This window comes from Lupinus angustifolius, chromosome LG13 (assembly GCF_001865875.1).
Source record: "Lupinus angustifolius cultivar Tanjil chromosome LG13, LupAngTanjil_v1.0, whole genome shotgun sequence".
In the NCBI taxonomy this organism is placed as follows: Eukaryota; Viridiplantae; Streptophyta; class Magnoliopsida; order Fabales; family Fabaceae; genus Lupinus; species Lupinus angustifolius.
The window spans coordinates 16,778,699-16,806,147 of record NC_032021.1 but is presented as its reverse complement, the minus strand read 5'-3'; the positions used below and the strand labels follow the sequence as shown (position 1 = coordinate 16,806,147).

Here is a 27,449-nt window from a genome sequence, read left to right as displayed (position 1 = left end):
AGTCACACTAGCTAGATAAAGGATAATAATCAGCAAGGTATAGGATCAGAGACCTCTGATACAAGACAACCATGCCTTCTTAACCCTATACCACCCCTGCCATGTGGCAAGAACATACCTAATATACGGCTACGATAGATATGATAGGCAAAAAAATGAATTGCCCTGAATAAAGCACTATACCAGCAAGAGTATCAGCATGTTAGGGCTGCCTAACACAAATAACGCAATCCATGCTTGTCTAGGACGGGTACACATCTGTTGTCCCACACTTTGTGCCGCTTCATGTCTCGTGGGCATGTGATTGGTCAGAAAAATATATTTAAGTTAAAATTTGATTATTAAATATTTTTCTGATTAATTATAAGTCAATGGTACATAGAGTGGCACAAAGTGTGGGACAGCAGATGTGCTCCCGTCTAGGACAAGTCTGACAGGATAAGACAACTTGTCATGCCAATACTGTCTACAACAATATTCTATGTTCATTTCTTAAGTAAATAAAAGGAAATCTTTCATTAGGAAGTTAACAATTGATACTCTCTCATATACTCTTACACTTTATTCTCTCTTCATATACTAACTTTAATGTCGGAATAACTTTCCAGGTATCCAACCAGGTGCTTCCAAATCTCATCTTACTCGAATTTCAGAGTTCCAACTCGACTTCCTCTATATCAAAGAATATTTTCCATCAATCACATTATTATATGTATAAATATTATAATAGTTAAACTTGTGTGAATAAATGTAATAATACCAATTTATCTTCTATGGTTCTACAGAGCCTCGAGATGTGTGATTAAAGAAATTATAAAAATTCAGAATGTTTTCTTTTGAGGTGAAGATGATGTGAAAAGGCAAATCCTTTAGGGTAAGTGTGAAATTGATTGCTTAGATAGTGTTAGGAGTAATCTTCCTATTAAGGATATGAAATCTTTTAATAAATTCCTATTTGACAACATTGAGATGATGAGCAGTGAGGTAGACGAGTCTAAGGAATTTCTTTGATTGAGAGACTTGAAGAGAAATGGAAAAGAGAGCATTTCGAGTGGAAAAAAGTTAGGATATAGGAACTTGTAAGTCTAATAAGTTCCACAGTTTTGGACGGAAGACATAGAAGATCACTGAAGTTGGACTCACGATGTGTCTGACACTTATATAGTTAAATCGACTAGGACAACACATAAACTCGTGTAGACCTCATACCCACATGGGGACATCCATCAGACCGTAGGTGTCAATTAAGCATCATCAAAAGCGACTAGTCCCTTCAAAATGTGTGCATGTCACATTGACCAGATCAGTATGCTACCATGTCTAGACTTGCACCAATACTCCCATATGCTCTGATGCTAACTCTATGGTGTGCCACAATTTTCCCGCACTACATCTTGTTGTGACATATACCACTTTCCTAGTTTTCGTTAGGTACATTTATCCTTCTCCTTTTTTAATCTTTTTTTCCATTTTAATAATAATAGTTATTATTATAGTTATAACGATAGTAATTAATTTGTCTTAACAACAACAAATTGTAACATTAATAATAATAATAATAAATGTTGGTATTAAATAAATATAGTATAGTTTATTAATAATAATTAATAAAAAGGTAATTGTGAACATTCATTTTTGTCTTACCAACCCAGATTCTATGGTGCACCACAATTCTAACTGCACTAAATTCTTGATACACATCACTTTCCTTGTGAGGTACATTTATCCTTCTTGTTCTTTTAATATTTTGTTTGCCATTTTAATAATAATAATTATATTGATAATAATGGCAATTAATTAGTTTTAACAACAGTTAAACTACAACATTCTTAGTAATAATAAATATTGGTATTAAATAAATATAGTATAGTTCATTAATAATATTTAATAATTAGTAAATTTGTAATTATAAACACTTAATTTTGTTTGATAGAAGAAGGTCTAACATGATTATAAAAAATATTACAAATTTTAATTCGAATGGCTCGCTATTTAAAAAGTTAAAAATAATAAAAAAGACTTTAATTGTGTAATTAATTGGACCATTAGTAGGGATGATTCAATTTCAAAATATTTCCCCTAATTTTTGTTTCTCCCTTATAAAAAATATGTCAAAAATGTTTAATAGGTAATTATTTTCCTCAATAATGACCAAGAATCCTTTATTTTCGTTTTTGTATTTTAATAATTTTTAAAAAGGATTTTAAGTGATTTAATAGTCACTTATTATCCTAATTATATAAAGATTCCATTTTCTAAAAAAAACAATGTCAAAATTACCCTCAACTTTCGTTTTCTTATTTAAATAAAAATATAAAGGTGCAAACAAAATATTATTTTATGATTTTATAAAATTTAAATGATTGATTTTTACTTATTCGTATGAAATGTAATACTTTTAAGATTTTGTAGAGCAATTATAGAATTAATGTCAAAATGGACGATTCGAGCAAATCTATCTATTACTCATATAATAAAAAAAACTTTTGTCAAATCAGTTAGGGACATATGTCATTAACTCATGTAAAATATTATCACATAAAATCCCTAACTTGCTTAATGTACAACCTCATGAAAAAAATTCATTAATAACATTCAAATCTTATCGTCTCTCTACTTTTCTCTCCTTCATTTTTCACTCTTTCACTCTTCTTCTCTTCAACAATTTATTTCTCTTCTTCTTCATTGTTTTTTTGTTTATTGTGTAGAAATGTTCTTATTTTATAGATATGTTAATATTTTGTAGATCTATTTTTATTTTTAGATATGTTCTTATTGATTTTTTCATATATTTTGTAGATGTGTTCCTTATTCCAAGAATGGGTTATCTCCCTTGAAACATTTATGCAGGTTAGTTTTTTCTCCATGCTCATCTCTTATTCTATTTATAGATTTTGATTTCAAAAAAATTATTATTTTCTCAATGAAGAGATTTGAAATCCGGATGACTTTTCCACTCTCCAAAAATGAAGTGGGTCTTCTTCTCTTCCATATTTCTCTCTCATGTCTCATCACTCCTTCTCTATCTACTTTTCACTCATTCATTTCAGGGAGCACATCTGTTGTGCCACACTTTGTGCCACTCCAAGTACCATGCACTTATAAATAGTCAGAAAAATATTTAATAAGTTAATTTTAACTTAAATATATATTTTTTGACCAATAACATATCCATGAAACATAGAGTGGCACAAACTGTGGGAAATCACATGTGTACCGTTCATTTCCTTACTCTTTCACTCTTCTCTTCAACATTTTCTATCTCTTCTTCTTCATTGTTTTTTTTTTTGCGGATTTATTCTTATTTTATAGATATATTTTTATTTTGCATTTATGTTCATTATTGTAGATCTATTTTTATTTTATCGATATGTTCTTACTAATTTTTCAATGGTTTTTATTTTGTATATATGTTTATTAAGTCAAAATTCCTATTAACTTCCAAGAAAAGAAATCGTACATTAGAATCATTCTTAAGTATCATAGTACCAACAAAAATAATACCAACAAAAATAGTACCAACAAAAATAATACCAACAAAAATAATACCGACAAGATAATATTTGAGTTGGAATCATAAAGATGGTCTATTAACATTTATGACCATTGCTCTTTATATGTTTCAAGTGTAATCTATTTTCATTTCATTTGTCTACCTAAACAATATATTACAAGACATTAAAAGGTAAAAAAGAAAGAAATCTATCTATCTATCTATTACCTATATAATAATAGAAAAACTCTTGCCATGTCCACTAGGGACACATGTCATCAGCTCACACAAAATATTCCCACTTAAAATGACTCACTTGTTTAATATCCAACTTCACATACAAGATAAAAAATATTCATTAATAAAATTCAAAATTTTCCCCTCTCTACTTTTATCTCCTTCATTTTTCACTCTTTCACTCTTCTTCTCTTTAACAATATATTTCTCTTCTTCTTCATTGTTTTTTTGTTTATTGTGTAGACATATTCTTATTTAGTAGATATGTTAATATTTTGTAGATATGTTTTTATTTCTAGATACGTTCTTACTGATTTTTTCAATGGTTTTTCATTTATTTTGTAGATGTGTTCCTTATTCCAAGAGTGAGTTGTCTCCCTTGAAACATTTATGTAGATTAATTTTTTTCTCTATGTGCATCACTTATTTTTTTTATAAATTTTTGTTTCAAAAGAATCACTATTTTCGATTTGAAATCTGGATGACTTTTTCACTCTTCAAAAATTAAGTGGGTTTTTTTTTCTCTTCCATATTTTTCTCTCATGTTTCATCACTCATTTTCTCTCTACTTTTCACTCATTCATTTTATCATTCTTTCACTCTTCTTCTCTTCAACAATTTCCCTATCTTCTTCTTCATTGTTTTTTTGTTTATTGCGTAGAAACGTTCTAATTTTGTAGATATGTTAATATTTTGACGATATGTTTTTATTTCTAGATATGTTATTACTGATTTTTTCAATGTTTTTTTCATTTATTTTGAAGATGTGTTCCTTATTCCAAGAGTGAGTTGTGTTAGGACTTAAACCCATGAGGAGAGCCCAACCCAAAAGACTAGTCTATTAGGTGGGAGAACCTCATGGCTTAAGTACCACATTGAGTTTACTTTTCTACTCAGTGTAGGACTCGTAACAGGTGTCTCCCTTGAAGCATTTATGCAAGTAAGTTTTGACTCTATGTGCATCACTTATTTTGTATATAGATTTTTCTTTCAAAAGAATTAATATTTTCTCGATGAAGAGATTTGAAATTCGGATGACTTCTCCACTCTCCAAAAATAAAGTGGGTCTTCTTCTCTTCCATATTTTTTTCTCATGTCTCATCACTCCTTCTCTCTACTTCTCACTCATTCATTTCATCACTCTTTCACTCTTCTCTTCAACAATTTCTATCTCTTTATCTTCATTATTTTTTTTAAGATTTGTTCTTATTTTATAGATATATTTTTATTTTGTATATATGTTCATATTTTGTAGATCTATTTTTATTTTGTTGATATATTCTTACTAATTTTTTATTGGTTTTTTATTTTGTAGATTCGTTCTTACTCCTGAAGTGAGTTGTCTCCCTTGAAGCATTATACGCGGATTAGTTTTTCCTCTATGTGCATATATTATTTTGTTTATATATTTTTCTTTTTAAACGAACTACTATTTTCTTGAACAAGAGATATGATTTGCCTTATGGAACAACTAAATATAATAAAAAATGGTGAAGAGTTTCTTATTTGTTGTGTTGTGTTACTTGAAATATATTATTTCATGAATTATAGTTTATGTACTCAATATGTCAAGTGAAAATTTACCCACCCTAGAGCTTTATTCTTGACCTGGACTTTGAGGTGCTATTTTGTCTAGGAACTTAGCCGCTAAGTTTTGATGTGAAAGGAAATAAGCATGTGTACTATTATACCCTTAAACATTACTTCAACTATTGTTTGAAAAAATAGTTACTAAAGATACTTTGAACAAATTCATTGAGATATTATGGTTTATAGTATAACGAGCAAGTCTTTTTCTTTCTGAATATGGTATCTCATTTTTTTCATGTAAAGAAACTTGACTTATTAATCCTTATTTTATATACACACATTAAGTCAAAATTCCTATTAACTTCAATGAAAAGAAATCGTACATTGGAATCATTCTTAAGTAACATAGATACAACAAAAATAGTACCAACAAGATAATATTTGATTTCTAGTTGGAATCATAAAGATGGTCTATTAATATTTATGACCATTGTTCTTTATATGTTTCAATTGTAATCTATTTTTATTTCATTTGTCTACCTAAACAATATATTGAAAGACATTAAAATGTAATAAAGAAAGAAATTTGTTATCTATATAATAATTTTTTTTTTGTCATGTCAGCTAGGGACACATGTCATCACCTCATGCAAAATATTCCCGCTTAAAATGCTTCACTTGCTTAATGTACAACCTCACACATAAGATAAAAACATCCATTAATAACATTCACTTTTTTCCTCTCTCTACTTTTCTCTCCTAAATTTTTCACTCTTTCACTTTTCTTCACTTCAACAATTTATTTCTCTTCTTCATCGCTTTGTTTTTGTTTAATGTGTAGAACTGTTCTTATTTTGTAGATATATTAATATTTTGTAGATCTGTTTTTATTTCTAGTTATGTACTTACTAATTTTTCAATGATTATTTCATTTATTTTGTAGATGTGTTCCTTATTCCAAGAGTTGGTTGTCTCCATTGAAACATTTATGCAGGTTAGTTTTTTCTCTATGTGCATCACTTATGTTGTTTACAATTTTTTTGTTTCAAAAGAATCACTATTTTCTCAATGAATAGATTTGAAATCCGCATGAGTTTTGCACTCTCCAAAAATGATGTGAGTCTTCTTCTCTTTCATATTTTTCTCTTATGTCTCATCACTCATTATCTATCTACTTTTCACTCATTCATTTCAACACTCTTTCACTCTTCTTCTCTTTAACAATTTCTCTCTCTTCTTCTTCATTGTTTTTTGTCGATTAGTTCTTATTTTAGAGATATGTTTTTATTTTGTATATATGTTCATATATTGTAGATCTATTTTTAGTTTTTCGATATGTTCTTACTAATTTCTTATTGGGTTTTTTATTTTGTAGATTAGTTCTTACAACAGGAGTGAGTTGTCTCCCTTGAAACATTATACGCGGGTTAGTTTTTTCTCTATGTGCATTTATTTTGTTTATAGAATTTTCTTTTTAAACGAACTACTATTTTCTCAAACAAGAGATATGAATTGCCTTATTGAACAACTAAATATAATAAAAAACAGCGAAAAGTTTGTTCTTTGGTGTGTTCTATTACTTGCAATATATTGTTTCATGAATTATAGTTTATGTACTCAATATGTCAAGTGAAAATGTACCCACTCTGGAGCTTTATTCTTGACCTGGACTTTGAGGTATTGTTTTGTCTAGGAAGTTAGCCGCTATGTTTTGTTGAGAACGGAAAGAAGCATGTGTATTATTATACCCTTAAACATTTCTTCAACTATTGTGTGAAATAAATAGTTAGTGAAGTTACTTTGAACAAATTATTGATATATTCCATTTCATAGTATAATGAGGAAGTCTTTTTCTTTATGAATATGGTATCTCATTTTTTCATGTAAAGAGCTTGACTCATCAATCCTTATTTTATATACACACATTAAGTCAAAAATCCTATTAGCTGTAATGAATAGAAATTGTACATTGGAATCATTATTAAGTATAATAGTACCAACATAAATAGTCCCAACAAGAAAATATTTGATTTCTAATTGCAATCATAAAGATGGCCTATTATTATTTATGACCGTTGTTCTTTATATATCTCAAGTGAAATCTATTTTCATTCCATTTGTCAACCTAAACAATATATTGAAAGACATTAAAAGGTAATAAAGAAAGAAATCTTTAAATATATTGATTCTCATTTGATTGGATTATTTGTTTGATTTCAATTTTTAAAATTAGAATCTTATGATTTCAGATGCCTAGCACCTTCTATTAACAATTAGTTTTAACTTTATGGTAAGAATGGAATTGAGATAATTGTGTTTCCAATATATTGCATATTTAATCTTTGGTTATAGATTACACGATTGGATGTATACAATTATGAATATTAAATTTACATTGGTTAAATGTTACTAATATATTCTTATCATCAATGCTATTCAAATTTGAAAACTACGATTTAAAAATCAAATGACTATTAAAACTAAAACTTAATCATATCTATTTAATAATTATGTAACAAATAAGGAATTCAATGTTACAAAACTAATGATATAAAATAAAGATAAAAAATATTAGTCATTCAAACAAATTTAATTAAAACAGTAACAAACTAGAAAATACAAATAAAATGATCATCAAATAAATATAATTATAAATATAGAATAGCTTAAGATATTATAAATATACTTCTGTAATAGTTTATAAGTTTATAGAATAGCTTAAGATATTACTTCTCTTTTATTAAGTTTAGTTTATAAGTTTGATTTTTTTTTTGCATTATAAATATACTTTTTCTCTCTCTATTACATAATTATATATCAATTTATATATGACTAATGTAATAGTTATTAACACAAGATATATTGACATTATAAAATGTATTTGCATTATTAACATTATTTTATATTTATATTATTCTAAGTTACAAGATAGAGGCATCTGAAATGATAACGTAGAATTGTGATTAAGGTTTTAATGTTGCATAATAAAGTAATACACAAGTTTCTTAATTTAATAAAATAAAATACAATTTCAATAATGGTGGGACAATAATTTTCGATAAATTCAATTTCAGTAATACACATGTATCTTAATTTTTATAACGGTGGGATAATACAATTTTAATAAATTCAATTTCAATGTAATTATACATATCAAAATAATGTATATTAATTCAAATGTAATTGCATGAATAATTAATAAACTTAAACACACGTATCAATAATTCATGGTAATTCAATAATGTTCGAGAAATTTGATATTTGATTAAAAATTACACAGTTATTACATTTGCAATTATGAAAATTGAATTTGCATCGGATAAACGTTACTAATTTATTTTTATGCCGTTCAAATTTTAAAATGTTGAAATAGTTATATTTGGATTTAAAAACTAATGATTATTAGAACTGAATCATAATGATATCTATTTCATAATTATATAATGTGTAAAAAATTCAAAGTTAGAAAAACTACCAAACATTTCATGTTTATGCATAATTTTCAAATATAAATATAAATAAAAAAACAATTGTATACATAATTAAAATAATAATCTAAAAATAAGATATAAAATGTTAATTTATTAAAACAAACATTAAATAAAAATATTTACTAACTAGAAAATAAAAATAAGTAAAATTACAAAATAAATATATAGTAGTAAAAATAAAAACAAATATTTTGAACATATTCTAAACTAAAGTTAGATTTATTGTAATCAATGTGACTTACATATCTATTTTTGTTTCAACTCATATAAATATAATATTTATATTCTATTTTTAAATTATTACATGACTCTGTTTAACTTAAAACTTGGATCTTTCATTTAAATATAAATATTAAATACATTTTTCAATATCAACCAAATTGATCCATGCGAATCGCATGAGTATACTACTAGTTTTAATTTTAAATAAGGTTAAAGAATTATATTTTGCCCCGTGATGGTATTATAGTAGTTTTTAGGTTTCATAACTTTATCTCAAAGCATTTTTATAAATATCTAGGAACCAAAAATACACATTTCAATTTTTTTAATTTATTTTCATATTGTATTCAAATTTTAAATTTTAAAAATGATAACAAAGTTGCAATTTTTGTTTTCCTGTATATATTGAAATCCCTCATAAAAAGGAGGGAAATCAAAGGATCCAAAAACACAACAAAAAGAAACACAAAAACTCACGAGAGAAATACTAAAAAAACACAGTGCATAACACACAACATAGAACTAGCAAAATAGGAGGTTCTGGTTGTGCATGGTTGTGATGAGGTCACCTCTTTTTTGTTAAGCCGAAGGTGCAACTACACCTCAAAATATATTAAAGATAGAACCAAGACACAAAGAGAGGATCAAATGAGAGACAAATCTATAGCTAGGAAGGTGATTCCTATTTCTAAAACAGTCATTGAAGATAAAGTGAGGAAATGTATAACAACTAGAGTAGGTTTTGGTATTGATCTCATAGTTTGCCAATTTATCCGCACACGAATTCCCTTCCCTATAAATATGAGAGACAATGAAATCCATTCATTCCATAGTTGCTTTGCACAACAACCATTTTTTTAGAAGCTTCCAAGGAGGTTTATGCTTACCCTTGAAGATGCCAACCACGATAGAAGAGTCACATTCAAGTCAAACTGTATTCCAACCATTTGAATTAGCAAATTGAATTGTTGTTAGGCAATCACCATTGAAGTCTCTGAATATAGCTCCCCTCCAACAAGACCTGGGGATCCTCTAGCAGCTCCATTCGTGTTAATCTTGATCCTATTCCTTAAAGGAGGATACCAAACCACTTCTATTATAGAAGGAGCCTTAGGATAGTGAGTTGAAACATTGAAAGCTTTAAGAATACAAAGCTCCTGCATAGAAGGTTTTGCAGTAGCTTTATTTGTGTTGTCAGATAAAAAGGTGGTCATTTTAATTCTATTCAAGACAATAGCCAGATTGCAGCTTTTATTTTCAAATCTAAACTGATTTTTGCACCACCAACTTGTGCTAATAGAATGAATTATGCAAGCAGTAAACAAGTCCTTGATTTGGCCACACCAATTCTTTCTACAGGCAAGAAGAATATATATGATTGAAGAAGTGTCCAAAATTATATTGAAAATGCAATTGATCAAATTCCAAATGGAAATAGCAAAAGGGCAATTCATAAAAAGATGAGAAAATGTTTCATCTGATGCCAAACATAGACTACACATTGAAACCAGGTTGCAGCCTCTCTTTTGCAAGTTGTCATCACATGGCATTTTGTTGTTGATTAATCTCCAAGTTATAAAGGACTTTGATGGATGGATGGCCATTGACCAAATGGTGACGTACCAATTTATAGTATTGGAAGCTGGAGATGGACAGTTGTAAGCCTCTTTAAGGGTGAGAACTCCATCAGAAGTGCCCTTCCAACAGAGTAAATCCTGACCACCAAAAGAGTTGGTTGTGGCAATTTACTCAAGCAGAAAAGGGAAACGATCCACCAAGCATTTAGGAAGAGTCCAGGTTGAATTGTGAAGGAAGTCTGCAATATTAGCTTTTAAAAGACAATGCCAATCTTGAGGGATATTTAAGAGGTCCGCCAAGGGTACTCCCAACCAGTTCTGCTTCCAAAAGCTAATGTTTCGCCCTTTCCCTATGGTCTAGATAGATTTATCAATAGCAGCATGCCAATTCAGCCTAATGTCAGACCAGATGGATGACTTGAAGTATCTACTTGTAGGATTATTAGCATAGCCAAATCTCTTTTTGTAGAGGATAGCCCAATCCTTATCAGAACCTATCATGTCCCAAGCAAGTTTAGTAAGAGCAGCCTGATTTAGCATCTTTAAGGATCTAATACCAAGACCTCCAATATTAATTGGAGAGTGAACTTGAGACCAAGACACAGTGACAAGTTTTCTAGTATTGGTATCTCCAAACCAAATAAAGTTCCTAATGCAAGAGTCCAAGTTCTTCAGCAATTGAATAGGCCAAGCATAAACATGAAAACTGAAGACTAACATGTTGTGGATCACTAATTTAACCAATTCAACTCTCCCTATGATTGATAGAGAATGACCTTTCCGTTTGAAGAGTTTACTTAGGATTTTGTCAGCAATAGGTTGTAAATGAATCTTATCTAGAGCACACGTTCTTATTCACATGTCTTCTCTTGCATAGGAAATTTCACTAGAGAACACGTTCTTATTCACATGTCTTTGTTCTTTTTTTGTTCCATTCTTAACCTCTCACTTTTGGTTTCTTTGTTTGTATCAAATTTGCTACAATAACTCACATTTATATTTATTTATTTACTTACTCCAAGTCAAAATATACTATATATACAAATATGATTTCATATCTTCACTACAGTAGTTATATCAATAATCAAATCATATTTTAATACATACACAAAAGATGCAAAAAGATATTTCACTTTCACTTTTATTGATATACTTTCCAGCAGCAACATAACAAAAGGATGATAACCTACCAAGTGACTTGCTTCCCAAGCTACTCATCAACATTCATCAACAAAATGAATCTAGTCTTTTTTCCCTTATTCAATTCATATTAAAATGTATCTGGATTCATCATAGCTTCATCATTCATTAATGTATCTAGCCTAGATTAGATATTTTTCAGTTTCTTGCTAACCAAGGAAACTGATTCTATTATAACAGAATCAGCTTCATTTCCTCTTTTCCTTTCCTTCTTCAATGTATAAATACCTAGCAATGTAAAGTTGAAAAGCATTGAATGAATAAGATGAATTCCTCTTTTGGCAGATTGTATTATGGTATCAGAGCTTGTCTCTGATTACCAAAAGTTGCGCACTCATTTCTCACCAAAAATCTCTCAACCTCTTATGCAAATTCTCTGAAAATTCCTTCTGCATTTCTCTGAATTCACTATGACAAATCAGATGAGTTTTGAATCAGATAGAGAAGCTTCTTCATTCCTCAACAACACTGATGTTCAGAGTCCATTTTATCTACATCCAGGTGAAAATCCAGGAGCTGTTCTGGTTACACCCCCTCTTGATGGTGTGAATTATCATGCCTGGTTTAGAGGTATGAAACGAGCTTTACTCTCTAAGAATAAGTATAAGTTTGTTGATGGAACGATTACTACACCTAATTCAATGGATCCTGAGTTTGATGTGTGGGAACGATGTAATAACATGGTAGTTTCATGGATTACTCGTTGCTTGTCTCCAAACATAGCACAAAGTGTGGTATATATAGAAAATGCAGAAGAGTTGTGGTTAGATCTAAAAGAGAGATTTTCTAAGGGAGCTTATTTTAGAATGTCAGATGTTCTTCAAGAACTTCATTCAATTAAACAAGGTGATAGGGGCATTTCTGATTACTTCACAGATTTAAAAATTCTATGGGAAGAATTAGAATCATTGACATCATTGCCTTCATGTGTGTGCATTGTGAAATGCAAATGTGACTTAATGAAAACTGTAAAAAGGCAGAGAGACATTGAGTATGTTGTGTGTTTTTTGAAAGGATTAAATGATGAGTTCAATGCTACTTCAATGCTACTAAGGCTCAAATTTTGTTGATGGAGCCTTTGCCTTTGATAAACAAAACCTTCTCGTTGCTTGTTCAGCAAGAGAGGCAACTAATTGGAATGAATCTCATTGCTCCTAAATCAATGATCAATGCTGCTGAAAGATCTAATTTTAGATCTGGGAATATAGGTGGATTTGGAAGAAGTTTTGTGCAAAACAGAGGAAGATACAATGGCAGGGGTTATGGAAGAGGAATCTCTACCAAAGTGTGCACTTATTGTGGAAAAGAAAGGCACACAATTGAAACATGTTATCTCAAACATGGTTTTCCACCACATTTTCAAAGCAGCAGAGGAAAACAAAGCACTAGTGATGTCAATAATGCTACAAAAATTGATTCAGAACCAGAAGAACAAATGGATTCATTGCCACTTGGTAGTCACAAACTCTCACCAATCCTCAATTTTAGTGCTGAACAATGTAATCAACTTGCAGCCTTGCTCAAAAACTCCACTGTGTCAAACACTACCACTCATAATGTCAACCAAATAAGTCATATCCCTAATGGTGAGTTGCAAATCCACAAAGGTGATTGTTCAGGTAAATCAGAAAATTGGATTTTAGATTCTGGTGCCACAGATCATATATGTCATAATCCTTTGTTGTTTATGTCTTATCACTCTATCAAGCCTATCCATGTTAAGTTGCCTAATGGAACTATTATACACACAAACTATTCTGGTTCTGTAAAATTCTCTGATTCACTAATACTATATGATGTTTTGTTCATTCCTAGTTTTAAGTTCAATCTCATATCAATCAACAAATTAACCAAGTCTCTGAATTGTCAACTTACCTTTTCTGATTCTAAATGTGTGATCCAGGATATGATTACATTGAAGATGATTGGAATTGCTGAAGTGAGAAATGCTTTGTATGTGATTAAGACTACTCCTTTCCAAGCCAAACATAATAAGCCTCAATTCGATTTATGGCACTTCAGACTAGGACATCCATCAATATATGTGTTGCACAATGTTTGTAAAAAAATTTCATATGTAAAAACTGATAGCAGGATAGTTTATGATCATTGTTACTTAGCAAAGCAGTCTAGGCTTCCTTTCTTAAGCCAAAAACATAGAAGTCCTGATTTGTTTACAATTGTTCATATGGATATATGGGGTCCTCTTTCTATTAGTTCAATACATGGACACAAATATTTCCTTACAGTAGTTGATGATCATAGCAGAAACACATGGACTTTTTTGATGAAATCAAAGGCTGATACAAGAATTTTGATGCAAAACTTCATAACTTTTGTCAAGAATCAATTCAATAAAACAATAAAAATACTAAGAACAGACAATGGAATTGAGTTCAATGATTCTCAGTTTTTTAGTAACCTAGGCATCATTCATCAAACTTCTTGCACTGAAACTCCTCAGCAGAATTCAGTGGTTGAAAGAAAGCATAGACATCTTCTCAATGTCACTAGGGCCTTGCTGTTTCAATCAAATTTGTCTCAGCATTATTGATCCTACGCTTTACAACATACTACCTTTCTTATAAATAGATTGCCAAGCAAAATTCTTGAAAACAAATGTCCTTATGAACTTTTGCATCAAACAAGTCCCAACCTATCTAATATTAGAGTCTTTGGATGTCAAACATTTGCCACCACAAGTCCTCACAACAGATCAAAATTAGAGGCAAGGTCAAGGAAATGTGTATTTTTGGGATATAAGTTAGGAACAAAAGGTTTTATTCTTCTAGACTTATATAGCAGACAAATTTTTGTATCTAGAAATGTCATATTTCATGAAAACATTTTTCCCTACATTGTGCACACTGGATCTGGCATTGACACACTACCATCATCCATTCTTGATGATACTGGCAACACAAATGATCTTTCTTTCCTAGATATCAATCCCATTGATCATCCAAACACAAATAGGACATTCCTGCATCAACATATCACACAAACCTCACCTACATCTAGTAGACATTTATTACCAAGTGATCCTTATCGACAAAACTATTCCCTTTCACCTTCCCATCAATCCATGCCAACCTCCAACAATATTTCACCACCAACTGAGCCTAGCACCTCTCCCTTACCATTACACACCCGAAAATCAGACAGACTAAGGCATCCTCCCATATACCTTAGAGACTTTCACTGCAACACTCTCACTTCATCTATTCCATCATCATAGAAAGGTATTTCTCATCCACTATCATCTGTTTTGCCATATAAAAACATTAAACAACCATGTCTAAGTCATATTTTGTCCATCACCACCAATGTTGAACCTAAACACTATAGTCAAGCTGTCAAGTCTCCTCATTGGGTCAAGGCTATGCAAGCTGAATTAAATGCACTAGAATTAAACAACACTTGGATTTTAGTTGACTTGCCTAGTGACAAGGTTCCCATTGGTTCCAGATGGGTTTATAGAATCAAATACAAGTCAGATGGCAGCATAGAGAGATACAAAGCCAGACTTGTTGCAAAAGGTTACAATCAAACAGAAAGGGTTGATTTCTTTGATACATTTGCACCAGTCATCAAGCTTACAACTGTGAGATTATTGTTGGCCATTGCAGCATCTCAAAACTGGTTGCTTCATCAACTTGATGTGAATAATGCCTTCTTGCATGGTGATTTAGAAGAAGATGTGTACATGGGTATCCCTGATGGTGTTCTCTCTTCAAAACCAAATCAAGTCTGCAAATTGCATAAATCTCTTTATGGGCTTAAACAAGCAAGCAAACAGTGGTATAACAAATTGTCCTCTTCTTTGATCTCTATTGGCTATAAACAATCCACTCATGATCACTCTCTGTTCACTAAGACGAACAATTCAAAATTCACTGCCTTACTCATATATGTTGATGATCTTATCCTAGGTGGAAATGATCTCAAAGAAATTTCCTTTGTCAAACATCACCTTGACTCTGAGTTCAAAATAAAAGATTTGGGGACATTGAGGTATTTCCTTGGTTTAGAGGTTGCTAGGTCTCATGATGGGATAACTCTTTGTCAAAGGAAATATGCTCTAGACATTTTATCAGATACTGGTTTTCTTGCCTCCAAACCAGTTTCTACCCCTATGGTCAAAGCCACAAAACTTCATCAGGATCCTTCTAACACACTGGTTGATCCAGTCTCCTACATAAGACTAGTTGGTAGGCTACTATATTTGACAAATACACGACCAGATTTATCTTATTCTGTGCAGCAATTAAGTCAATTTTTGACTAAGCCTACAATCATGCACCATCAAGCTCTCACTCGAATATTGAGATACATTAAAGGATCTCCTGGACAGGGACTTTTCTATTCCTCCCACTCTTCTCTTCAACTTAAAGCTTTCAGTGACTCAGATTGGGGTGCATGCCTTGATTCAAGAAAATCAATTTCTGCTTACTGTGTGTTTCTTGATCACTCTCTGATTTCATGGAGAACTAAGAAACAAACCACTGTTGCTCGTTCTTCTTCAGAAGCTGAGTACAGAGCTTTGGCTGCCACTGCTTGTGAGCTTCAGTGGCTCACCTATCTATTTGCCAACTTCAACATCTCCTTCTCTGCTCCTACTGTCTTGTATTGTGATAATGATTCTGCAAGACACATTGCTGCTAATTCAGTGTTCCATGAGAGAACTAAACACATTGACATTGATTGTCATGTTGTTAGAGAACGATTATAGGCAAAACTCTTCCACCTTCTACCTATTCCCTCTGCTGAACAGGTGGCTGACATTCTCACAAAACCCTTGGATCCATCTCCTTTTCACTATCTTCTTGCCAAGCTGGGAATCATCAATCTCTATTCTCCAGCTTGAGGGAGGCTATTGATATACTTTCCAGCAGCAACATAACAAAAGGATGATAACCTACCAAGTGACTTGCTTCCCAAGCTACTCATCAACATTCATCAACAAAATAAATCTAGTCTTCTTTCCCTTATTCAATTCATATTAAAATGTATATGGATTCATCATAGCTTCATCATTCATTAATGTATCTAGCCTAGATTAGATATTTTTCGGTTTCTTGCTAACCAAGGAAACTGATTATGTTATAACAGAATCAGCTTCATTTCCTCTTTTCCTTTCCTTCTTCAATGTATAAATACCTAGCAATGTAAAGTTGAAAAGCATTGAATGAATAAGATGAATTCCTCTTTTGGCATATTGTATTTTGTTACACCTATGCAGACCAAGAAATGCATTATGTAAACTTCTGTTTTCTCCACCTCACATTCACTTAACCATTTTTTGTTATATTATCAAAACAAAAAATATTAAAAAAGGCAACCATATGCCTTTGTCCGTGTGGACCCGTGGTTTGGTTTTTATCATACGCAGCAAATACTTGTCTGTTTAAGTTATTGTTAATAAGTATTTTATGACACTAAACATATAATAATATTACGAAACATTTTTGGGTAAATGTTTTAATTAATAAATAATTTTTGGGAATTTAGTAGTGATGTTAAAGCTCGTGTCGCATCTTACTTTCTGCATTGAGCCGAGAAATAATTGTAGATATTTGTATTGCATTTTTATGGTTAACGACTAATATCGACTCTTAGCCTATTAATTTTCTCTTTTACAAATAAACTATTCAATTTAAAATATAAATTTTTTAATTATTTTTAACTAGAATTCGATAGCGAAGTTACGACTATTGTCGCATCTTACTCCTAGTTTGAGCCGTAAAATGGTTGCAGTCATTTGAAATGCCTCTATTATTTATTAAATTGGGAAGAAGATAAAAAATTAATGTCGACTCTTTGTCTATTAATTCTTGTCAAATTAATTTAAATAACTTTTAAAATTTTATCAAAGTTAATTAACTTTCAACCTAGAACTATGTAGTCTTTATTTCTTATTACTCATAATGATATAGAAGTAAGATGGACTCTTGTCACACAAAAAATAAAAATTATATTGTTTTGTTTTAACAAATAATTATTTATTAATGAAATTAAGGGCACATTTAATTGATGCAACTCAAGAAGATATGTCTACTAGACGGATGTGATGCTAATATATTCTCTGACCCGTAATCGACTCTCGAGGTCATAACTCTTATTCAAAGCGCATATTATTCAATTTGGACATTAAAGGGAGTTTTCTATATTTTAACTACATAAAATGTAGCGGTAATACCAAAAAAAATTGCATAACTGAAAATCGTGGTGCAACAATAATTAATATATAATTGCAATAGTTTTATAGGAAATAAGAGATAATAAATTGATGTCTTAATGGATGATAAATAGGAAATAAATAATTTCCTTTTTTAACAAGTAATAATTATTTGAGCCTCATCAAGTAGTTACTATATTTTACCAAAGAGTGTTGATTCAAGTTGTACATGTTTGATTCCCCTTAAGCAAAGTATTGGTTGGAGTCTTGTGAATGGAAAAATGCATGCTGAAAGAGTTAGCCTCACATACATGTGGATGTTCTCGGATACGACAAGATTGCCTCTAGTACAATGATAGATGTGGGAAACCAAAAAAAAGTAGTTACTTTCTTTTTGGTTATGAATGCATATCAAAGATTATACAATCAAATATAAGATAAAACAATTTTTAAGAGAGAGAAAATGTGTGCGTCTTCACTTATTTTCATTAGATTATCCTTTGAAAAGTGGTGATAGGTCACTTATGCTCACTAAAACTACCATAAAATTTGAAGAGATAATTACAAACTAATTGAAATGATAATTGTTAAGTCTTTCTAATAATGGCAACAATAAAAAGATTAATTAGAGATTGTCAAAAATGGATAAATATTGTGACAATATCATAAACATAAATTTGTAACAAACTTCAATTTAATAATAATTGTTTTTAGAATAAATTATAATAAAGATAGAGAAAAGATCACAATTTCACTTCTATCCTCCTATCATCTTTTGAACTATCGTGACACATCATTTTGATCCTTAAAATTTGACCTAAGAATTATAATAAAGAGGGAGAAAATATCATAATTTCACTTCTCTTTCTGGTATAATCCTTTCAACGGTCATGATCGTTACTTATGTTCATTAAAATTCAATTCTCAATAAATTAAAAAGTGAAATAATAGATAAAAAAAACGTTACATATAATTAATAATAATAAAAAATGTAAAATAAGTATAAAATATTTCAAATAATAATCAAAATATTTTCTTTAATGATAAATAATTTGTGTCAACTCAAATAAATATGTATCTCTTCCTAATTAATTTCAAAAATATAATATAAACATAATAATTACATTAGGGATGAAGGAAGAATCACAAATATTTACTTCATTTTCTCAACTCGTCATTTGAGCGGTTGTAGGGATGGCAACGGGCGGGCAGGCACGGGTAGTAGCTATCCGCTATCCGTTTCAAAATAGGAGAAAATTACCCATACTCGCCCGTACCTGTACGGGTATTTGCCGATATTTTTGAGTACACGCGGGTTTCCTATATTATAAATGAATTTTTAATTTGTTACGTCTATTATGTTTCAAATGAGATGAAACTTAATTATTTTTGTACTTTTTGATTAAATATTTGGAAAAAATGCTAAATTTATTGGTGTTTTCTATTTGTATGATTTTTTGTTCTCATTTCCTTAACAAAAAGTCTATATTTTCTTTGTAAAACATGTGTATTTCTACACATGTAATAATATTTGTAGGGTGTTTCACCACCAAACTCAATAAAAAGTGTAAACAAAGTAAAAGGAAAAAATATACATAGTGTAATGAATGTTAGAATAATGTATTTTTTATTTTAATTAAATATAATATATTAATCATATAAATAACGAGTACCCGCCCGTATGTACTACGGCTATTTTTAAAAGAACGTTTATATTATCTGGGGGTACCCATTTGTGACCCGTACCTGTACCCGTGTCCATACGGGTTTTACCTGCGGGTACCCACGGGTACGGGTTTTTTGCCATCCCTAAGCGATTGTAACATGTCGCATCTATTCTTTAAAAATTTAAAATACATCAAACCAATCAAAATAGTTTTCTCATAGAATTACATAATCTTGATTTTTTTCCTACTGAGCTATGGGATATGTACGAGTATAATAAATTATCGTCAAGACACAAAAATAGCAAAATTCTTGTCATTTTTAAATAAATAAACAAGTTTATGATATTAGCTCATGCAATTAGTGAATAGTGAGCATACCAACATTTTAATACGGGCAGACGATGTGTCAATATCTTCTTAATCTATAGTCGACTCTCAAGCTAAGAGTTCTAGTTCAACGATCATACTATTTAAAAATTGCACACAAATAGGGTTTTCGAAATTTTGTCCGCAAAATAATTATAGTAACGACAATAAACTATGTGGAAGGAGATGAAATTTTCCTCCTCCCTCCTCTTAAGTCGTGTAACCAATGTTTATTGAAAAGTTATACCACCATACAATTTGTTGCCAATCTCTAGGCTTGTGAGGCTATAATACTACCCCACTTTAATTTATTTTAGTTTTTTTAAATAAAGGTGCTAACACACACCCAAAATATGATTAATTAAAAGGGGATTACAAAAGGACACCATAAAGTTTACAAGTTGCAGAATCCATAATTAGGAAGCAAATTCCTATTTCTATAGAAATCATCATACAAAAAAATCGGCATGCTATTCCACCAAGAGTCAATTTTGGAATTAACTCCAAAAGTGGCTAGCTTATCAGCACAAGCATTACCTTGTCTGAAAATATGGCTAACCATAAATTGCATGGAGTTTAGAAGTTGCATGCACTTGTTCATGAGATTGCTTAGTTGTCAAGGAACCGACTTGGAACCCTGGAAGATGTCCACCACCACTTTTGAATCACACTCCAACCAAATAGACTTCCAGCCTTTAGCATGAGCTATTGTTACAGCCATTATTGCTGCAAGCAACTCCGCATAGATTGAGTTCTGAATGCTGAAATATGAAGCAAAACAACCCATGAAGTCCCCATTTCTATTTCTGAAAATTCCCCCTCCCATCCAGCATGACCTGGACACCCATGGGCAGCACCATCCGAATTGGCTTTCACCCAACCAAAAGAAGGAGCCTTCCATAAGACCTCTGTGATTGTTGGAGCCTTGCTATAATTGCCTTTTATTCCAAAAGCTCTTAGCAAGTTGAACGCTGTCATAGAGTTCTTTGCATACAGCTTGCTAAAATTTCCAGTGAAGGCAATGTCAACTCTAATTTTTGTCATGGCTTGAGAGAGAGTGATATCAATATCATTAAATCTAGCTTGGTTTCTACAGAACCAAATTGTAGAGATTGCATTAAGAATACAAGCAATCATCACTTCCTTTGCCAAAGGACTGAAGGAATCTAAGATGATGAGGAGATTGGCTATAGAGGAAGAGTCGAGGCTACACCCAAGTTGAGCCTGAAGCCCTCTCTAGATTGCCCTAGCAAACCTACATATGAAGAAGATATGCTCAGATGACTCCTCATTATCCTTGCAGAGGGAACAGGTTGATCCCATAGCCAAGCCTCTAGCCTTTAAGTGTTCATCAGTAGGCATTTTGTTATAGAATAATATCCAAGTGACAAAGATTTTGATGGAGGGATTACAGTTGACCAAATATCCATGCACCAATTTTGCTGAGAAGCCAGAGGTTTGGTGAAAAGATAAGCCTCTTTCATGGAGAGAATCCCACAGTATGGCCATTAACAGAGATAGATAGCTTTGTAGAGTTTAGGATAACCCTTATCCGGTTGATGAAGGTAGCATGAAAGCCTAATGCCCCCAGAGTGTCCAATGGAACTACTTAATTTACGGAAAGGTGTCCATAAAAATTATTTTCATTCAAAAGGAACTAGTTTTAATTTGGATATATGTATTTAAATCTTTTGTGAACGTTGGGAACATGCAACAATTAGACAATATAGAGAATAAAAAAGAAGAAAGACAACACACAAATATCCATTTAAAGATAATTGTACTATTGTCTTGAGGTTCACTATCTTGGGAAGATATTATTATTACTAACATAATAATAAAACATATTGACCAACATATCTATTGAGCAAGGAATTGGTCCAATGTTCATTTAAGGATAACCTTTTTTCTAATGTTGGAAGGAATAGGTCCATAATTTTATCATCATACAGAGAAATGGTGAACATATTGACCTACTTACCTACTGTAGGTGGGATTGGCCCACAAAGCTGATTTGAATCCAACCATGACTTTGTCTAAGTAACCTATGGAGGGTGGGAGAGTTTTTGCAAAGAATTTTACTATTGTAGAGGGGATTCTACCCTTAACATGGTTATAGGAAAATTCAAATTTCATCAGAAATAGATCCATATCATAGAAATTCGACAAATTTTACGATTAGTATGGCCAGTTAATCTGGTGTTATCTAACCATTGGCCAACTTTACTATTAGTATCTAGATGTCTTCCTAATTCAACAGTGCATTTGCCTCACTTCCTTGCATTGCAGAAGGTGAAGAAGCCACTAAGAAGACAAACATTGAAAATATTAAAAGAAGCCACAAAATCATAAATGGTTAATGATATATGATATTGCAGATGCTTATATCATAAATGGTTAATGATATATGATATTGCAGATGCTTAAATCATAAATGGTTAATGGTCACAAAATCCAGCTTTGCCTTCTGTGAATTTTCAAGGTAACATCTCACTGAACTGGACACAGTCCTAATTCATAGTCTAGTTTGTATAGCTATTCATCAATATTATGTACTATAGTATTAATATGAATAATAAAGTACCTCAGATAAATTATATTCTATGGTCAATAATATTTATGATAATTTGGTTGAAAATGAAATATACAGTATTTGCCCATCAGTTTATTTTCTATTGAAGTTAGTAATACAATTATAGGAAAAAAATTCAACTATAAAAGTTGTAAAAACAAGTTATATAATCGAATGGAAGATACATGGATAAATAATTGTTTCATGAGTTATATTAAGAGAAATGTTCAACAAGATTGAAAACGAATTGGGCATTTAACAATTTCAAAATACGAAATCACATAGAAAATAATTATGAAATATGTAATTTATTAATTTTTAACATATATTACACACTCTGTCTCTATGACCTAGATCTGTCATAAAGATAAGTTTGTGAAGTACAATAATCTTAAGCCAATCTTTCACAATGATAATGTGGAATTAATTCGTTGAAGCTGCATTAAGTATCAAGAGTTCCTTTACTACACATTCCATGGTAGGTCGAGAATGTGGATTTTCTCTCAAGCATGAAGTTGCTATTCTAAGGATTGATATAATTTCCTTATCAATTGGATTCATAGGACGAGGAAGACGTTGATCCAAATTATCATTCAATAGAAAATTGTCAACTTCGAAAGAAGATGATAACATTGTAGATGATATAATTTCTCCAGGATGCTTTCCAAATATTACTTCCAAAGCAAATACCCCAAAGCTGTAAACATCACATTTCTCATTCACTTCTATAGTATATGCAAGTTCTACAAAAAAACAAATCAAAATAAATGTAATGCATAAAATAATAAAATGTTAATATCAATGAATTGAATACAAATAAGTTTAAAGTACTCATTATACTGTAAATAAGTATCAAAGGCAAACTATATAACCTTAAATTGTATGATGTCAAAATTAGTCAAAATTAGAGGAAACTAACCTGGAGCAATATATCCATAAGTGCCTGCAAATGAGGTTAGATTTGAAGAATCTGGATTAAGAAACTTAGATGTTCCGAAATCAGAAACATGAGCTTTATACTCCAAATCTAAAAGGACATTCTTTGATGATATGTCTCTATGAATTATAGGAGGTGAACAATCATGGTGCATATAGCTCAATGCATTAGCAACTCCTTTAATAACATTCACCCTTCTATTCCAATGAAATTCATTGGCATGTGCATCATTTTGGAGGATCTTATCAATGCTACCTCTTTCCACCAAATCATAAACCAAAAATGAGTGTAGAGAATGTGAACAAAACCCATATAGCTTCACAATGTTACGATGCCGAATTTCTGTCAAAGCTCTTATCTCACTTTGGAAAGCTTTGAGAATAGATGATTCCTCATTTGGTATTGAATGGAGTTTTTTCACAGCAACAACTTCACCATATGGCAATTCAGCTCTATAAACAGATCCACATCCTCCAACTCCAATGAGATATTTGTTGTCAAAATCTTCTGTGGCATCAATGATATTCTCATACACCATTTTCCCATCATAACTCCATATTGCAAATAGATTTTGATTTTGTGGCTCAACAACTTGGTTTTCATTTGTAGTTGCACTTCGGTGAAGGCGACATGAGATAAAAAACACCAATAGCATAAGTAGTAGAATGCTCAAAGAAATAGATAGAACAAGTACTATGACTTTGGTATTTTGGTGATGATGAGATTTTCTGCTTGATGTTGGTGGGCAAGGTTCAAGGCCAGAGATTTTACCACACAAGCCTTTATTATTTCTCAATGCATTAATTGAAGCTTTTTGAAAGGCAGGAATATTTGGAAGTGGACCTTCTAATTGGTTGTATGATATGTCAACATTTGTCAAGCTTAACATATCATCAAAATCAGAGGGTATGGTACCAGAAAGATTATTATGTGAAAGATTCAATGTTTCTAGGTATTTCAACTTTCCAAGTATGAAGGGTATTTTTCCGCCAAAGAAATTCTTACTAAGATCAAGGCTTTGAAGTTGTTTGAATTTATCAAACTCAAGAGGAATATGTCCCACAAATTTATTATAACTTAAATTCAACAGTAATAAATTGGGCAAACTTCCTAGTTGTTTTGTGATGAAGCCACTGAAATCATTTTCAGCAAGCCCTAAGAATTGGAGATCCTTCAATGACGTTATTTCTATCGGAACATTTCCTGAAAAGAGATTGCTGCTTATGAGGAGTTTGATCAACAAGGTCAACTTACCTAGCTCCTTTGGAATTTGTCCTATAAGATGGTTCGAAGATAGGTGAAGTTCGTGTAAGTTGGTAGCCTCTCCTAGTTCTTGTGGTATAACACCAGATAAATTATTGTCAGAGATCTTGAGACTTGTGAGTTTGTAGCATTTCCCCCAGTTTGGTGAAAGGTTTCCATATAAGTTATTGTCACTTAAATCAATGTAGTTCAAATTTGGACACTCAAAAGTACATTGTGTCATATTTTCAGTCAGTTGATTTTGTTCTAGTCTTAATCTTCTAAGACTGGAACAACTCTTCAGACTCTTTGGAATTGGACCTGTGAAATTGTTATTGTTAGCAGAAAAATTGCTCAACATTCCACCAAGGCAAATGTTGTGAGGCAAATGGCCTATTAAATGATTATGACTTAATTGCAATGATTTCAAATGGGTCAAGTTTTCAAAGGTTGGAGGAATTGATTCTGACAGGTTATTTGACAACAAGGATAGGTATTTGAGCTTGGTCAAGTGACCCGGAAAGATTATTTGAATATAAGGATAAGTATTTGAGCTTGGTCAAGTTTCCAATAGTGAAAGGAATTGGTCCAGAGAGTTTATTTGTAAAAAGAAACAAGTTATCCAAATTAACCAAGTTACCTACGGAGATTGGGATTGACCCAGAAAGATTATTATGTGACAAATGCATGCCAGTAAGAGAATAGAGTTTTCCTACTTCATCAGGAATAGAACTAGAGAGTGTGCTGTTGTAAATGTAAAGATTTTGTAAATTGCTCAAATTTCCTAATGTAGCGGGGATTCTACCAAAGAGAAAATTATCAGAAAAATCAAGATCCTGCATACTTGAAATCAATCCAATTTCACTAGGAATGGGACCAGAGAGTGTGTTGTTGTAAAGGTAAAGTTCTCGTAAATTGCTCAAATTTCCTAATGTAGGGGGGATTCTACCAGAGAGAAAGTTACTAGAAAAATCAAAGACATTCATACTTGACATCATTCCAATTTCACTAGGAATGGGACCAGATAGACTATTTTGGCTGATATAAAGATATGAGAGTTTTAAAAGATTACCAATGCTTTTGGGAATGCTACCAGAGAGTTGATTTAAGGAGAAATCAAGAGTCTCCAAATTGGACAATAAAAGTCCAATTTGTGAAGGAATAGTTTCATTAAATGAGTTATTCCTTATATCTATAGTGTGAATATTTGGAAATGATGAGAAGTTGAGACTATGAAGCATACCTCTTAGTCCCATATCTCTAAGACTTATATTGGAGACAGATTTGGACTCATCACAATGGATTCCAACCCAATTACTGCAAGGATTATTACCATACCATGAAGACAATGAAACCTGGCTTTGGTTGTCAAGGCTTGCTTTCCAATTCAATAGAGCATTTGCTTCACTCTCTCTTTGCATTGCAGCTGAAGTAGTATGAGATAAAGAGGCTATTAGGAATGCAAACAAACCCATTAAAGAAATATTTGGAAATATGAATGCCATGGTTATAGTATGAACTTTTCAACCACTAATGAAGTAGTTAGTACATAGGATATCGCAGATACTTATAATATGGGTAATAGTCATAAACAAATTATTTTTATTTATAATATGTTGTAGATATTTATAATATGGTGTAGATATTTATAATATGGTGTAGATATTTATAATATGTTGTAGATATTTCATGTCTCAAGCCAATCACATTCCATCAAATAATATAAAAAAAATTATTTTCTTTTTTGATATTTCTTAATTAGTTGACACTTTTATATTGGGTTAGAACATAATATGATACAATAAATGTGACAATTGATCTCATTCAAGAAGAAAATTCTTGAATAGACATTTGACAAAAAAAATAATTGAAAGGCATCCCTCCAGGATCAATGTACTAATATAACTCTTTATGAATTAATTGTTTAAATGGGAAACGATAAGAATCCTAAAAGAGAAAAAAAAACTTCTATCAAAACATAATAAATAATACATGTTAAAGAAAAAGAAAAGAGAATAAAGTATTTTTCATAACAGCAGATAATTTGTCTCCTCCGACCAATAAAAATATGATATGTGTACTATTTTTTAGTTTAAGAAATATTTGTATAAAAAATAATTAAATATGACACATGTCATAATTTTAGAGGCCACAAGGAGATAATTTATCTCCTTATACTAGGAGATACTTTATTCTCTAAATAAAAACAAGAACTTTATATTATTATGTTACATGTCAATGGTTCCATTTGTTTTCAGCTCTGTCCTAGCTTCAGGATAGGACTCGATTGGCCAAATCTGCAAGGTCATAGCCAAACGCCGAATAAATAAGATTTGGCTCATGCAGAGATGTCGGTCATGTTTGGATGACCGTTGTAGCTAGATAAAGGACGACAATCATCAAGGTATAAGGTCAGAGACCTCTACTACATGACAATCATGTTGTCTTGACCATGTACCACTCTTACTATGCAGCGAGAACATGCCTAATATACAACTATGGTAGTTAGGACAGGCAAAAAAATAACTCACCCCAAAATAAAGTACTATACTAGCAAGAGTATGGACATGTTAGGGCCACCCAACATGAATAATGTTGTTCATGCCTATCTAGGACATATTTGACTGGACAGAACAATTTGTCATGCCAACAGCGTCTACGAAAATATTCTATATTCATTTATTTTGTAAATAGAGGAGATTCTTCATGAGGAAGTTAACACTTAATACCCTCTCAT

The 27,449-nt window shown here is 31.2% G+C and overlaps 1 protein-coding gene across 1 annotated transcript in view; it reads right to left on the bottom strand.

Moving 5' to 3' along the window:
* LOC109325562 (MDIS1-interacting receptor like kinase 2-like) overlaps positions 1-26,274 on the bottom strand; it is a 41,157-nt gene extending 14,883 nt beyond the window's left edge. The window contains exons 1-2 of the mRNA XM_019557992.1: positions 25,914-26,274; positions 25,237-25,694 (exon numbers count right to left, since the gene is read on the bottom strand). Coding sequence (XP_019413537.1) covers positions 25,237-25,694; positions 25,914-26,217 — 762 coding nt within the window. The 5' untranslated portion in view covers positions 26,218-26,274. The remainder of the gene's footprint in view (positions 1-25,236; positions 25,695-25,913) is intronic.